Source organism: Malurus melanocephalus, unplaced genomic scaffold (assembly GCF_030028575.1).
Source record: "Malurus melanocephalus ecotype Western Australia unplaced genomic scaffold, MMel_1.1 scaffold_119, whole genome shotgun sequence".
In the NCBI taxonomy this organism is placed as follows: domain Eukaryota; kingdom Metazoa; phylum Chordata; class Aves; order Passeriformes; family Maluridae; genus Malurus; species Malurus melanocephalus.
The window spans coordinates 1,366,460-1,381,277 of NW_026623351.1; the positions used below are offsets into that span (position 1 = coordinate 1,366,460).

At 42.2% G+C, this 14,818-nt stretch overlaps 1 protein-coding gene across 1 annotated transcript; it reads left to right on the forward strand.

Annotated features, from left to right (window-relative positions):
* The first annotated feature begins 33 nt into the window (after positions 1-33).
* Positions 34-476, forward strand: LOC130575887 (zinc finger protein 704-like). The gene has a single exon (XM_057370110.1). The coding sequence runs from the start codon at positions 135-137 to the stop codon at positions 474-476; it is 342 nt and encodes a 113-aa protein (XP_057226093.1). The 5' UTR covers positions 34-134.
* Positions 477-14,818: the final 14,342 nt, after the last annotated feature.

Here is a 14,818-nt window from a genome sequence, read left to right on the forward strand (position 1 = left end):
CGCCGCACACACCCACCGCCGCCCCACGGTGAGCGCCGCCGCCGCCCCTTGGGCACTTCGGCGGGGCCGCTGCCCGCGGCCGGGGCTGAGCGCGGCGGGAGGCGGCCGGGCCGGGCCGGCCGGGTGGAGGCACCATGCAGGCGCGGCGCTTGGCCAAGCGCTCCAGCATGGGCAGCCGGCGGCTGAGCGCGGCGGCAGCGCAGGTGGACGCGGTCCGGCCCCCCAAGCCCGAGAGCGCCTGGAGGCCGCCCCGGCGGGAGGGCTCCGCTGCGGCGCTGGAAGAAGAGGACGAAGACGAGGACGTGGTGGTTGAGGTGGAGGAGGAAGAGGAGGAGGAGGAGGGCGGCCTGGGGAGCGCCCCCGCGGCGCTGGCCGGCCACAGCAAGGGCCCCCTCCGGGGGAGCCTCAAGGTGCGTCCCTGGAGGGCGCGGGGCGGGGGCGGCAGAGGGGCCCGGAATGGGGTGCGGGGCCGGTGAGGTGGGCTGGGCCGGCCGGTGTCCCGGGCCGGGCCGGGGAGCTCTGGGGGCGGCCTGGGGCTGGCGGCGGGGCTGGGAGCGGGCTGGCGCCATGGGGCTCTGGCGGCGGGCGGGCCGGCCGGCCCTCAGCAAGTCCCAGGCGAAGCGGCCGCCGGGGGCGGCGGGGGCGGCTGGCTAAAGGCGAGCGGGGGGCGTGGGGAGCCACCGGGATCTGAAGGAGTTTGAGCATTGGGAGCGGAGACTTGGCTGGCTGAAGCGCGCGGCTGGCGGGGGTTGGAAGGATGTTCAACCCGGCCGTGTGCGCAGAGGTGTTCGCAGAACTGTGCCTGCGGGGCGTGCGAGCTGCCGGGGCCGGGCCGGGCAAGGATCCTGCGACCGCGGGTGACAGTGGTCAGGAGGCCTGGGTGAGCGACCTGTGGAAAGTCGTTCTATGGAAAAGGCCCGCTTCAAATCCCATCGAAGCGTAAGCGGGCAGTGCGCTGACATCGGTGCGGTTTGGAACAACCTGATGAACACACCCACCGGCTGAGATCCCGCAGATTTAGGCTTAATGGTTTTATTATGAAGCGTTTTCTGTAATTATTTTTCTCTTGGGTTAACCAGTAGGATTAAGTCTCCGTGCAGTTCTATAGAGGATTCATGTGATAGGTGTGCACCGGTTATGGAAAATAAATGTGAATGAAAGTTTAAAGAGCTCCCATTTGAATTGATTTTTTTTTAAATCCAGGTTATAATTCTTACTTAATTAAAGTTCAGAGTTGGATAATGCTCTGTTACCATTGGGGTCTCTCCTGTGTCCATAGATGGGGGGAAAAAAGAAACAAATACAAAACAAGCAACACACAAAAAGGAAGTCCCTTTTAGCAGCAGAAATGCAACTTATCCCCRTATTGTTCAGAGCAATTTTGTTACAGCACTGAGAATCAGTTTGATGCAGTTGGGTCATTGGACCCTGTCTTCTTTTCACTGAGCCTATTAGAGGCTGTGATATTGTGGTTATGGTGTCTGGATCAGACCGTCCATGGTACTGAGGCCTAACAGGCTGGAACAACTTTGTTGCTACAGAACCTATACTTGATACTTGAGTGGTAGCCTTAGGATGAAGTSCCCCATAATGGGCTTCTGGTCCTGTTATTCTCCCCTTTGTACTGAAAGTCTTAAGTGGTAGAGATGGCTTGGAGGAACTCCCTGTGTGTCCCTGTCAGGCAAAGAGAGTGAAATTCTCAAATGGAGCACAATGATCTAAAATACAACTGGATTACATAGGTATACTCCGCATATAATGTGGGAGTGTACTGTTCTCTCTGTCAACCCTCAACACACTTTCAAGTAGTAGGACTGTTAGAGGTTGTTGATATTTCTGCCTCACACTTAGGAGTATGTGTACATACAAAAATACTGTGTTTGCATGTATTTACTTCCTTGAATAGTAAATCTACCTCATAGATAAGGTGAGTGTAATAATGCCTGTTAGGCTACTTTTAGTGTATGTAATAAATTATGAAGTCACCTTTGGTAACCAGGTGTACATATTTATMCTCTTTGGAGGAATATTTCTCACAGTCATTACCTGCTCTGTTTCTGCTTTTTCTGTTTATACTTTTGAGTRCTATAAACTAAGAAGGCTTAAAATTTAATGTTGTGGGTAACCATTATCTTTGGTTTCTGTGTACTTCTTTAGAGATTGTTAATGTGGGAGTTCTCAAAGCTTAATCTGAGGGTTCTTCCAAGTGATTTTAAAGCAACAGATTAAACTCCTCTGCCTTCGGCATTATGTTTCTGAGTGCTTTTAAGTCTGAAGCAACTGAACTGTAAAGGTGCTTCCCAAAAGAAGCTGTGGCTGTGTGGCCCAGAGTCTGTGGGAAGGACAGGTGGGTTTTCCAAGTGGGTTGTGTTTCTGTTAATGAGAGAGGCAGGCATAAAATAACTGCAGAGGTCTAACAGTAAACTACTGGGTGGGTAATAGGACTGGCACAGTGTAGTTGTGATTTGTTGACTGGAATTCCTTCCAAATGGAGAACTGGCATGGAGTCAGCAGCATTTGACTCCCAGTCCCGGGCTTCTAAACTGGGGACTGGGAACAAAATGTATTGAAGGGGTGTCCACTCCTGAGAGATGACATAAATTGTTGCAGTGACCAATGCTCTTCATAATAAGGGACATCCTGAAGAACTTCAGAATTTAATTGGACTTGAAAGCAAAGTGATCTGGGTGCTGGTTTTGCAGTGTATGCTATCTGGATAATGCAATTAAAAAGCATCACACTGTGTTCTGGTGTGTATTCACATGTACACTTGATGTCTGTGCCCTTGGGTGGAATGGCATTTTAAAGCTGGAGGTTTCAGGGTCTTGTGACTAAGTCACTTGTATCGATGTACATGGATGAAAGCATTGCAGGATCAGCAGTGGAATTGATATGACTTAAAGGTGCATGAGAATTTGGTCCACTAGTCAAGATCAGCAAAGTACTGGCACCATTAAGTCTTAATAGCCATAGTCTCTGCTCCACAAAGCCGTCCACTATTTGGCTGTGCCATTTATAAATAGTGTAATTACTAATACCTTGTCTTGAAGCGTAGGTTAATTTGCAGTCCTGTTTCATTCATCTTTTGTACGGAGCCTAATTCAGGTATTACAAACAACCATGTTAATGTCATGCTGGGGGTAATGCAGTCTGTGGAAACTGCTGGATTTGGTGATACAGAAAGGAGGTTTTGAAGTAGGGTCCATCAACAGTCTTCAGTGCTGAGTTATCAGGTACTTAGAAGAAAACCCCACTGCAAGTAGCAGAGCTTTGCTAATTTGTCTGTAAACCATTGGAGTGCTATAATTGAGAATATGGGCTAGCAGTGATAACATGCCAGCAAGATGCAATGTTTTCTCTACTGTTATGAATAGTAWAGGGGTTAGTGCTTTCTTCTGTTTAGCCCAGTTGAGCTGTCARTTTATCTCCAGCCTAATTTCTGTCCCTAGGCTTAGAGTATGGACACAGKACATTCCTAATCCAGCTACCTATGGGTGCTGTGCCTGTTCCTCACTCACAGAACTACCTATTCCAGATACTTGCTTGTTTGTGAGCACCTCTTGGTAGTTCAGAAAGACAAATTTGCCACAATTTCTTGCTGCAAATATATAGCTTCCAAAATGACGGAAGATGATCAGATGAAGAGCCTGAAAACTAAAGGCCCAGAGAGCTGTGCAGTGATGTTAGAGGAATACAAAGGTCGTAGCAGTGTAAGCAAGACTTTAAATTCATGCTTCCACTTTAACACTTTACACTGGACCCAGTTTTACCTACCTTGTGAAGTGAAATTTATGACGGGTACAAAGTATGGAGCATGTATGAGTCTGTGCCAGAGGTTCCAGAGGGGGAATGGCAGATGTTGGTAGGAGTTCATGAAAAATCATGCTTTTTGACACAATTTTTGTGGTTTGTTATGTTTTGGGTTGATTTTTTTCACCCCTTTTCTATATTTTAAAGATAAAGACATATATGTGATATATGGGATGCAGAAGAATCTTCAGAGCTTGTGTGGAAGAAATCAGTTACCTGTTACTTATGTGTTGTTCAGCTGGGTTGAATTCACTCTCTCTGAAAAGGAGGTCTTTTGCTCATTTATCTACATTCTGTCTAAGGCCAGGTGTGAATTCATYGCTGTTCTTTAAATCAGACTTTCAGCTTTGCTGTTTGAGTGGGCTTTTTTGGGGGGGACAAAAAAAAGTGAGTTTTTCTGCTTAATTAGCAAAGTGTTGTTTAATTTAACTTCCATGTGTGTGTGCAAATATATTGTAACAGGCAGTTTGCAAAATAGAAACTTCAAATACCAGTTTTGCTTACTGGAGGGGAGATCTTGTAAGACACATTAGGAACTTAAGGGAAAAATTAAATGTTCCATTTCAGACTCATAACGATAACATTATTTTTATACATACTGCTACTTATTAGAACACCAGAACTCAAGTTCTGAACTTCGGGCCTGTTAGGCTAGAGTGTGTAGAAACTCAGAACAAGCATGATCCTGCTCTGCCCMCTTCTGTAAAAAGTAACACAAGATTATGAATGGACCCTGACGGACTGTGAGGAACAACTAAAGAGTGAGATAAGAGAGGCAGATAAACACCAGTGGCTTAAATATTTTTGKAAGTAGATAAAGTTAATTAATTTTTAAATTTCAAACTTCATTCAGTTTTTTGCTGTTCTTGAGTGAAAACCTGYCTAGTGAAGTTCATGTGGAAAATTCATGACTAGACTTGGGATTTCTTTTTTTTCTTATGAAAAATTTAAAAAGTTTATACATAATATGGATTGCTGGAGGTAGAGSTGGGGGTGGTGAGAAAGTAAAATAGTATTTTTTTTCACCACTCTCCCCTAATGAAGAGTGATTGGGACTAATTTGCTGAGTATTTTTTCATGTAAATTTGTTGTGTTTTCATTGTTTGGRCACAGACCAAACATAACCATTTTGCCTCTAAAAAGAATTGTATCAGAAAACTGTAGCTAAGTAAGAATAAAGGTGAAACCACTAAAGTTCTGATCTTTATTTGCTCTATTCTTTTCTGTCTAGACTGAGGTCCRTTGTGAACGATCAGTTGACAGCCTTCAGGTATTCAGTACAAACAAGTAGATCAAGATGTCTTCTCAGTCTTTATCACAGAATGTTTGAGGTGGGAAGGGATACCTGGAGAACATCTGGTCCAAAACCCCTCAGCTCAGGTAGGRTCATGTAGAGCTGATGGCCCATGACCACATCCAGATGAGTTTTGAATGCCTTCAAGGAGAGAGAGTCCACTCTTTGGGTACCCAGCACCTGGGCTGGTGCTGGGTCACCCTCACAATGAAGTGTTGCCTGATGTTCAGAAGGAGCCTCCTGTGTTTCAGTTTGTGCCCATYGCACTGGGCAACACTGAGAAGGGCTTGGCTCTGTGTGCTTTCCATTCAGGTGTTTATAGACATTTTTAAGATTGCCCTAAGCCCTCTCTTCTCTTGGCTGAACAGTCTGAGCTCTCCTCATAGGAGAGATRATCCAGTCTGTTAATCACAGAATCATAGAACAGTTTGGAATTAGAACAGTTTGGAATGGAAAGGACCTTAAAGARCATTTAATTCCAAGCCACTTGACATGGGCAGGGATGTCATTCACTAACTAGACTAGGTTGCTCAGAACTTGCTCATCCCACCTGGCCTTGAACACTGGAGGGCCGGCACATCTGCCACTTCTCTGGGCACCTCAGTGCCTCAYTTCCAGTGCCTCACCTCCAGTGCTTCACCAATTTCTGAGTTAAGAATTTCTTCCTAACAGCTACTCTAAACCTGCCCTCTTTTTGTTTTAAAACTGTTGCTGTTYGTCCTGTTGCTATCTGCCTATATAAAAAGTGTCTCCTTAATTTTTATAAGTCCCTTTGAGGTACTGGAAGGCTGTAATGAGGTTTCTCCAAAGCCTTCTCTTATCCATGTTGAAATCATACTGGTGGCCTTTGGCTGCACTTTCTCTGATATGTCCATGTCTTTCTTTGTTGGGAATCCTGGAACTGGACCTATAATTCCAGATGTGGCCTCTCCAATCTTCTGTCAGTAGTTTGTCCAATGCAGCCCAGGACATGGTTCAGCTTTTTGCCACAAGGGCTCATTGCTGGCTCACGTTCAAGTTGGTGTCCACCAGGAGCCTAGRGCCTTTTCTACAAAGCTGTTTTTCAACTGGGTGGCCTCCAGCACCAACTAGCGCCTGGAGTTCTTCCACCCCAGGTCCGGGATTTCACATTTGTYCTGGTTGAATTTCTTGAGGCTCCTCATTTTTCTACCCTGTCATGGTTTCTCTGRGTGGCAGTATGACTGGTGTATCATTCACTCCTCCCTGTGTTTTGATCCCTTCCCAGGGATCAAGGTGAGGCTGACCAGCCAGCCTGCAGTTCCTTGGATCTTCCTGGGAGATAGAAGTGACATTCTTTTTCATCTAAATACTAAGTATTGAGAGAGTGCTTTTATGGGCTGGTAATTAACATTTGTAGTTTGTCCTGTGACAAGTGCAGATGCACAGACCATCTGTGCCTTTCTTGATCCTATGCTCTTCCAAGCTTTCTTCAAACCCAGGGTTGTGGAGCAGTCTGAGTCCTGTAGATCAGCTTTGAACCTCTGAGTCCTACTCTGTTTTCCTAGCTGCTAGATTAGAAATTCCAGTGTTACAAGAGCACCAGAGAGCTCYTACTAGACTGTGGGATAAATCAGTGCCTCAGAGATGTGAGCTTGGCTGCTTAGCCAGTGACGAGCATGCTGGTCTGCTCTGTAAATACTGCTGTGGATTGAGCAATGATGCTTTTTTATTTTTTTCCCCTCAGAATGAGAGTCTGCATTGCCTTTATAATACTTTAAAGTGATTTATTGAATTGCTTATTTCTAAAAATAGTGAGCAGCTTGACTATTACTGCAGCTTAAGGCCAGGCTGAAGACTACAGAAGGATGACAGGTTAAAAGAGAAAACTCGTGTTTTTATTTCCAAAAATTGAACAGGAAATATAAGAGGAATAAAAAGAACATTCATTAGCTCCTTGGTAATCAGCTTTAATTTCATGAACTTGTGTTCATGTTTTTCACTGCAGCATGTTGCTGAACAGAGCATGTAGGAATTTAATGTTACTGCTGCTGCATGCTGAACAATCTGTGATGGGATCACTTTCACTGCTCTGGCACTTTGCCAAACTTTCCAATCTCRAATGATGATTGCAGTGGCATTTGTCTTATTGTATTAAAAAGTACATGTGTGGGTGGTATTTGTTGTTTGACAACAAAACTAATGAAGACAGGAAACTGAACATCTTCTGTTGCTTGAACTTTGGATAAAAMTACAGATCTTTTTATTTGTGTTTTTATAAAACATTGTCTAATTTCCATAAAATTCTGACCCAGCTGAAGTTGWTGGAAAAGTCCTGCCAGTTTAAGCAGATTTAGGATTTCAGCCCAATTACTTAAACACAAATGTGAATCTACTAGTCCTCTAAAACCTTTTCACAGTAGTTCTTATAATTATAGACTGTTATGATCACTGAACACAGAATCAGAGGAWGTGTAAAATGCTTTGGTGATGAGATACTGAAGTGTGAAATTATATAGTGCATTGTTTTTCCATCTTTAATTTTCAACATGGTGGATGAAAGGTTATTTGAACTTTAGTTGGACTGCTGTTAAAAGAAGCAGTCAGGATTGGATAGTTATTTTAATTTTATTTTCTGCTTCAGCAGATAAGGTGGCTAATGCCTACATCATACTGACAGAGAGAGCAGTATGTACAATCACCTTCTATTAACTGGACTGTGTAAAGCTGGAGAGATAAACATTTGAACCAACCTGTTCTTTTATGTATATATGCATATCCCTTTGAAATGGTGTAAAAAGCTCTCTTTGAATCAAAAATGCTTCTTACCTCGTATTTCTCAACAATTTTCTTTCATAATGTAATAATGACAAATGTGAGTACTTCCATAGGAAAAAATCTGGGTTTTTTTCTATTTTAAAATACTTTGAGGGGAGCACTTTGATGCAGTTGTTGCTGTCTTTTAAGTCCAGGTCAGTGTTGATATATAAGGCCATGCGAAGGCATTCACATCTGGCTTACAGAGCTATATGGAAGAAGCAGTGAAATGAACAAGGGTGAATTGATGGTTGCTAAGGATTTACAGTGATATTTCGCTTCAACATATGTGGCCACCATTGTTTCAGACACTTGTCCTTAATTTCTCAGAGCAGGAGAGAAGTGGTTAGTTTTGCAAGTGTTTCTTCTTCCATGCTAGTATGTCCATCTGCTGGAGCAGCAGCATGGGTAGCATAGAGCGCTTTGTGCATGGGCACTGGATGAAACAGAGGGAGTTTGTGGATTTTATGTTTCATCACTTGCAAAAAGGGTAAAGCATTCCTCTTTCTGTCCTTCTGTCCTTCCTTCAGCTCCCAGTTACTCACGGGCAGCCTTGTGCTTGCGCCAGAATTCATTGTATGCTTTTGTGGGCTACTGAAACAGTGGGAGACACGTGAAGCAGTCTGTAGACTCTGGTATCCTTCAGTTATGGTGGATTAAGGAAGAGTGTATTGATAGTGCAGAGGAAAAAATGGGATATCATAGCTAGGACAGGCATATGGAGAAAAGGAAAGGTTAGAAATGGAGGAAGTCTTCATCCTTTAGAAGACAGAAGGGACTGTGCTTGCCTTTTGGCTTGATGGCCCTTCAGGTTCTTTGTGAAGGCTCTTCTCCCATCCGATGTTATTGCATCCCTGTAGTGGTTTGATAAAGGGCTGTTTTCTGGAGCGGCTGGAGAAAATTGTGTTTGACCTCTACATGTTTTTATTAATGTTATTCTATTGCTTCCAGGGATAATGAGTTGTAACTCCGTGATACTGTTTCTTGTATAGTCATGCACAAAAGTGAACTCCTTTTTTTGGCATCTGTCCTAGTCCAAACAGGAAAACTGCTACATGTTTTTGTCTCAAGCTGAACCCAGACTTGGGAGATTCTTTTATTGGAGGCAGTGCTTCTTGCTTATTCACCTCTGCGTGGGCTCATGCTTTCTACTTCTAGGTTCAAGTCAGAGGAGGCAAGGACTTGTGCTTAATTCTTACCTCATAATACCTCCTCCTGGTTTTCAGCATCAGGGATCAGCATTGGCCCTTTCATTCACAGCACCTATTTCATTCAGAAGTTAAAACAGTTGCATACATCCRTGAACTGCCTTGGTTTAATTGCACTGAAATGCCACACTTTAAATAAACAAATAAAAAAGAGCAAAATCCCAGCATTAAGGCAACTGGGTTACGTTTCCATACCCTTCTAGATGATCTAAGATCTGCAGCATCTCATCTTAGCTATCTGCTTTCAAAGTCAGACAGTAACTTCCAGCCTCACAAAATCTCACACCTCTATATCTTATTTGCAAGAGATCTTAAAAACAAAGCCAACCTGGTTTTATTTTCACCAAAAATGTCCTGCTATATATCTCTATCCAGTCAGGAGGAGGAGGGCTTTCAAATGCAGATGAACCAATCAAGGGTTTTTTACTGAGGAACAGTGAGGCAGTATTTCCAAAACCTTCTGCTAAGGGGAGTTCCCACTGCCTCTATAGTTTGATTTTTGTGAGCTATTACTTGCTTGATGTTGAATGGGATTGTAGAAGTGGTAGTGCTTCTTTGAGGTGCTGCCATCCTTACTGATCCCAGACCACCAGCAGATGAAGAGAGAAACAAGTTGGAGTTTCTTACACATCTTCAGCAATGGTCATGAAATAGTTAAAAGATACTTTATTTGCACATGAAATTCAGGTAGTAAATGCCATATTGATACAACAGTAAGACAATCCATATGCAAGGCTGAATTAAGCTATGTAAGCTGTTGAGAGCAACTTTCTAATCTAGACAGAATCAAAATTAGGGGCAGCAAAAATGGTAGATACTTTACCACTAGGTTCTAGGACCCTCTTTGCATCTCTTACAAGTAGGAAAAATCACCATTTCGCAGGAAAAAGGTATTCTTAGGCATACCATGGAAAATACCTTGAAATGAGATTTTAGAACTTCAGCCAGTGCAGTGAGAACACCTGGTTTGATGTCACTGACTACTTGCAGCTTGTAATTGCATCCAGTGATGCAATAGAAATAAGAACACAAAAGATGTATTTGAACTTCCCTGATACCCAACATTAGCATGCTTGATTTTGTCTCCAGTTCTAGGTTTTTTAAGCTTCCTCAGAGGTGACCAGCAAGACCCAAGTGTATCCTCCTCTTTTCTCCTTCTGTGCACCTTGGCCAGCCCAGGGCACACATTTCCWGGCCCTCACCTGTTCTCTGTGTGGCCACAGGTTGCTCTTGTGGCATTGCCCATTGTTTATGGTGCTTTCACTGCAGGAGAGGTGAGGGGAACCTGCTGCCTGGCAGGGACCTTCCTTGGTGCTTGCAGGGCCAGGCACTTGGATCCCTGTGAGAAAAAATTCATGGTAATTGATTTAGTTCATTTTACATTCACTTTGTGTGAAACCATATTTGGGAGGACAATTATGATTGCCTAGAAGTTCTTCTGAGTATGGTGGAGTACSGAGAACTCAATGGTGAGCATGTTTAGTGAAGACTGAAGTGCAGCAACAGAATTCCTAAATAAAAAATGAACMTGTTTTTTGCAACTACGATCCTCCACTTCTGTTTAATGCTTTCCAAGGTAGCGTCTATATTTTTAGATGTTTAGAGGCACTGTGTTTCTCAGGTGCTTGTTTTATTTCAGAAAAGGAAATGAGGGCTGGAATCCCTCTGCTGAGATGCTGCCAGTGATGCCAGGCCTGGGGGGCARTATCTAGTTGGAACCCAAGCAGCCAGTTTGCAGGTCGGTGACTGCAGGTCATCCTCTTGTGTTCACAGTATAGCCAGGACACRCAGGCATTTCTTTGAGACTTAAACACTGTAAGCAAATTTTGAAGATAAATGCTTTCAGTAATTAGTATTAAAATTTGGTAGCTTACTAATTGGTGTCTGATAGTGTTAGAAGTTATGTCATGCACTTGGCTGTGAGGAACTTAGTATGCCTGCATACGGGATGGGAAGGAAAGCTACCATTCTTCCACATCTTCATTCATTTGTTGATGTGGTGGAGAGAAAAAGGCACAAGTATCTCTGAATGATTTTTGATTAGATCTGAAAATGGTGTATGGGAAGGACCATGGATTCTCAGTGTTCCTTCCTGTCTCCCCTTGTAATCTTAGTGAGACCTTTCTGTTGATAATGTTTGTGCTTCCAGTGCCAGTTAGTGCAGTGTTTTAGATGTTACAAGTTGGTGGTTGTTTTATTTGCGGTATAACATGTACCTGGCTGGGTACTGGATTTAAAATGTGGGAGTGAATGTTTCTGTCATTCATCTGGGTAGATTCTGTGTAACTCAGAAACACCTTATCCTGGTGTTGGGATACATGGGTTTTTTAGATGAGTTAGATTCAACCATGTAAGTGCTGACATCCACACGATGATGATGGGGGCCTAGAAACCTCTTGCTGACTACAGTTTTTGCTGCATAACACTGTATTGTGAATCCAGGCAACTTAAAATGCATAGAATTATATTTTAATACATACAAAGTATATTCTATGGATGGTTTTCTATATTCAGTCAAATAAAGCTAGAGACTTTGTCCTGGCCTCGTTAAAAATGATAGTAGATTACTATACATTCATGTATACTATATATTGTAAAGATCACTTACAGTGACCTTAAAATGCGTTATCTTCTATGTTGTTAGAGAGCAACAATTTACAAATGCTTAGAGTGATTAGATTGATGTGATCTATGTATAATGAGCAACTGCTGGTGAAGCGACTAATCAAATGCAAAGTATACTCGAAAATGTAATAATACATTGAAATTCAGGGCAGATTATTTCCAAGCATCGTTATGAGAATCTGTCTTATCTCTTTGTGTTCCAGTATGAATAGAGATTTCTGGCAAAATGGAAATTTGATGCATTCTTTGCTTCCAGTGAGGACACTGTTTTAGAATGTCAAAAATTAGAGCCTTTTTACATAAAAAAMCCCATCTGTTACAGGAGCTTGAACTGGAAATACTGTACAAAGTAGTACRGTATTTATGAGTGAACCAAAATCTTTGTCCTTCCAGGGGTTTAATTTAAATATTTTTTATTTGCATGCAATTTTAGTAGCAGATTTGGTGTTTGTCGTTTTTGCTTGTTGTGTTTTGCTGTGAACTTTACTCCTGATTTCTTTCTTGTTGAGAAAAGTGGCTTATCCCTGTCCCTAGAGCATTGCCTGGCTGTTCASTCTGGCCTGAAAAAGGCCTTGCAGTTACTGAGCTCTTGTTTTGGCTGAGCATTTTAAATCTATGTCATGTTACATATACACATTTCATTATTGTTTCCCATTAACATACTAGGCTGAAATGTATTGATTCCTTCTTTTGCTTCCCCCACTGAGCTGCCTGTTTGTTCTATAATGGATCAAAAATGTTGTTGAAGCCTTGTTTTAAAAAAAYCCTGGGACTTTTGTTTTCTAAACTGTTGGGAGCTTTATTGGCAGTCCCTAACACTTAGGATGATTACATCTATTTCAGAAAATGGAAAGAGGTGGTCACAAAGCCAGAATCAAAAAACTGTTTATAAAAAGCAGCAGTTACACAGTTGGTTGGCTGGTGCTAAACCATCTCGTAGCTAATCTGTCTAATCTGGTGGTTTTTTAATTGGTGTTTAATCTAAAGAGTTTTTTGATGGAATTAGATCAACTGATTACATAGTAAATCCGATGGAAATCAAAAATCCTCATCCAAAACTGTGTCTTCTTTATCAGCCTTGTAGTGTTAATATTGTGCATAGGCCTTGGACTCACAAGTTGAAATTACTTATCTATTGACAATGCAAATAGCCAGAATTAGAGCAGTGAGTTGTCTGATTGCTGGTGGGGTGGGGTTTTTTTGATATGTGTTTTTTTAATTAGTATGTTATACCCCCCCACCCACCTCCCCCAATCTGGAAAGCAGCCCAGCATGGCTGGTGAGGGATGTTGTTTTTGGAATGAAGTGACACTGGAGCTGAGTCCAGTTATAGTGATCTGTAAGTGAAGTAAAGGAAATACAGCTTTATGGGTTGAGGGAGAAAGAGAACTTTGTACAAAAATGGAAACAATGGCTTTAGAAGTATGAGATAAGGTGGGATTACTCTAAGCTAGTTTCCCCAAAATGTGTTTCTATTTGCATGTTTTTAATGGGGACCTTTGAATGCAGTTAGTTTTTTTACAGATACTTCCCTCACCCTTGTAAAATAGTTTTATCTGTTTTTAGAGGTACTTTAGTTGTAAAATTAGCTTTGTTATCTGTATGAACAAAACATAATGGCACAAAGTAGGCTACAGTTGGAAGATTATTTACTTTACCTGGTCCTCTAAGATTTAAAGTGTGCATGGAGGGGACATGCTTGGCTTTCTCGGATGTCTTAGTCCTTCCAGCATTCCAGCAGACATTGTGAGGAGAAACAGCACTTAGCCAGTGTCCCCCCCAGAAGGTTAAGGGAGCCAGCTGAGCTCTCACTGCTGTGCTGCCTGACAGTGAGCTGCAAGCCTCTCTCTTCTGAGGCTGTGATTGTGGGCTTGTTTCTTTGCAAGCAGATGCAGTCACACTTGTGGTAAGAGTTTCATTCTGGTATAAATTGGCATAGCTTCACAGAGGGTGGGAGGCAGTGCTCTGCTGTGCTGGGCAGCTGCCTTGTGGAAATCAGCCCTTGCGTTGTATATAAAACAGTCAGTAAAGGCATAGTATGTAGTGTGGCAATTCTCTCAATAGTTGTGTTTCCATCTGTCTGTGTAATCTATTGCAAAGCCTGTTAAAAATTATGTTTCTGTTCCCACTGTGCCCACCTGAATCCACAGGTTCTACACAAAAAAAAAAAAATAGGAAATTTGAAAGAACATAGGTAATAGTCAGTGTTCATATCTGAAGACATTTCCATATGGGTGGGTCACATAGAGGCAAATAATATCTTGGGAATTTAATGCTTGCCATTGTATAGGAAACACAGACATCCTTAATACCTGTTAAATGCTAGTGAGCTAATTGAAGATAGCTGACTTCAGTTTTTAAGCCAGCAGTGCACCATAAGCAAAGGAAGATGATGAAGTCCAGTCAGATTGTACCCAGGGATGTTGTACATAATCTATCAAATCTAAATCTCTGTGTTTGCATATTAATGTGATAGGTCTACTTACTCTAGTGTTTGCTGCTCCTTTGAATAGGCAGTTCAATGTCTGAGTTGTCTGATCTATAATTTTTTTTGCTGTTCAGGGCAAAATCCAAGCTGAAATTTAACTGGAATTGGAGAAGATTGAGGTTTGTCTGCAGCGTCAGCATCTTGCAGAAATTGACTGCACATAAGTTAAGGCCTAAACTACTGAAAAATTGCAGCCTGTACATCATCTGTAAGGCATTAAAAAAAAACTTACTTAAATTCCTCAGTATTTCTGTCAGTGTCAAGCATGCTTGTTTTGGACAGGACTTACATTGCAACGCATGGTCTTGATGTGGAATTCAGGACCAGCAATTCAGTTATCACAAAATACCACCATGTAAAAGTTCCTATAGGCAGGTTGAGATGGCTTTTGCAATGAAAAATTATTAATGTACTGCAGAAAATAGTAACTGCTAATCATTTAGCTGTCACATCGATTATTAAATTTTGTCATTTAATAATAATGAATCAAGCTTAAAAGTAAAACCCTTAACTTAAAAGTAAAACCCTCAATCTAAATATATAGCATTGTCTTGACAACTTTGAAACAGAAATTGAAAGGCATTTTTAATGAAGTTTTTACTTAGAAACCAAGGCAAG

Coding starts and splice junctions, on each gene's coding strand:
- LOC130575887 (XM_057370110.1), top strand. CDS start 135: ATGCAGGCGCGGCGCTTGGCCAAGCGCTCCAGCATGGGCAGCCGGCGG.